General features: G+C 37.9%; 1 protein-coding gene across 1 annotated transcript; it reads left to right on the forward strand.

Moving 5' to 3' along the window:
- The first annotated feature begins 250 nt into the window (after positions 1–250).
- Positions 251–844, forward strand: LOC147481817 (uncharacterized). Its single transcript, XM_086579078.1, has one exon. The coding sequence runs from the start codon at positions 251–253 to the stop codon at positions 842–844; it is 594 nt and encodes a 197-aa protein (XP_086435204.1).
- Positions 845–1,103: the final 259 nt, after the last annotated feature.

Genomic DNA, 1,103 nt, shown 5'->3' on the forward strand with positions numbered 1-1,103 from the left:
AGGGGTCAACATGCTAATCTAGGAGATCCTTTTGCTAGGAGAAACAAGGATTTTGTTACTTTAGGAGGCCAGAAGTTCAAGGGAGAGAAAGGGGCCATTGATGCTGAGAAATGGGTTACTATGTGTGAGTCCGTGTTTGCTAAGATGCAACTCAATTGAGGTGCGCGAGGAGTTGGCTTCTCACCGAGTTGGAGGGGGTCCACTTTTATTTTGGTGGAGGTCTATCAAGGATAATGTGGATGTGGGAAATATGACTTGGGAGGATTTCCAAGTAAGATTTGAGGGAAGGTTTGTTCCTAATGCTATTAAAGAGCAATTAATTGAGGAATTCTTTCATCTGACCCAAGGAGGGAAAACTGTTACAGAGTATGTGACTAAGTTCAACGAACTATCGAGGTATGCTCCTTATCTAGTGGATACCCAAGTAAAGAAGAACCAGAAGTTCATCCGTGGACTAGAGCCATATCTATCGAGTTATTTGATACCCTTTGATTCAGAAACTTTCGATCGTGTGTTAGATTTGGCATTAAGATATGAACAATTGGACAATAGACCCAGAGATGAGAAGATTAAAGAGAATGCCCCCAAACAAGCCAGCTTACACCTTATTTCTAGTCAGCCACGTCAAGGGCAGAGAAAAAGTCAGCATCACCCATATGATAGGCAAGCAAGTAAGCATGTGAATAAGGACATTAGTGCTTCGCTAAAGAGATTTGATGGTAATTGTTTGAACTGCGGGGAGGTTGGACATACTATTCGAAGATGTTCTAAACCTAATGAACTAGTAGGCAAGTGTTATAAATGTGGACAGTTGGGACACTATGGGAAGACCTGCACTGGTTAATGTTAGGTATGTTTGAATTTGTTGTTTGCTAGTTTCCTTTATTGGTACTTAGCATGTAAGAAAGTATCGTATGATTATGAAAATAAAATGTTAGTTGTTTTAATGGTTAGTTTCTTATGAATTTATAATTGAAATTGTTCAGCATGTTATAGTGTTGTTTTCATAACAGAGTTTCGATTTTAAGTAAGTATTGGTTAAATAAGAAATTGGTATTTTAAAATTTCATATTTGAGTAAATTGGAATTATCCAAGGAATAAG

Source organism: Coptis chinensis, chromosome 8 (genome assembly GCF_015680905.1).
Source record: "Coptis chinensis isolate HL-2020 chromosome 8, ASM1568090v1, whole genome shotgun sequence".
Lineage (NCBI taxonomy): Eukaryota > Viridiplantae > Streptophyta > Magnoliopsida > Ranunculales > Ranunculaceae > Coptis > Coptis chinensis.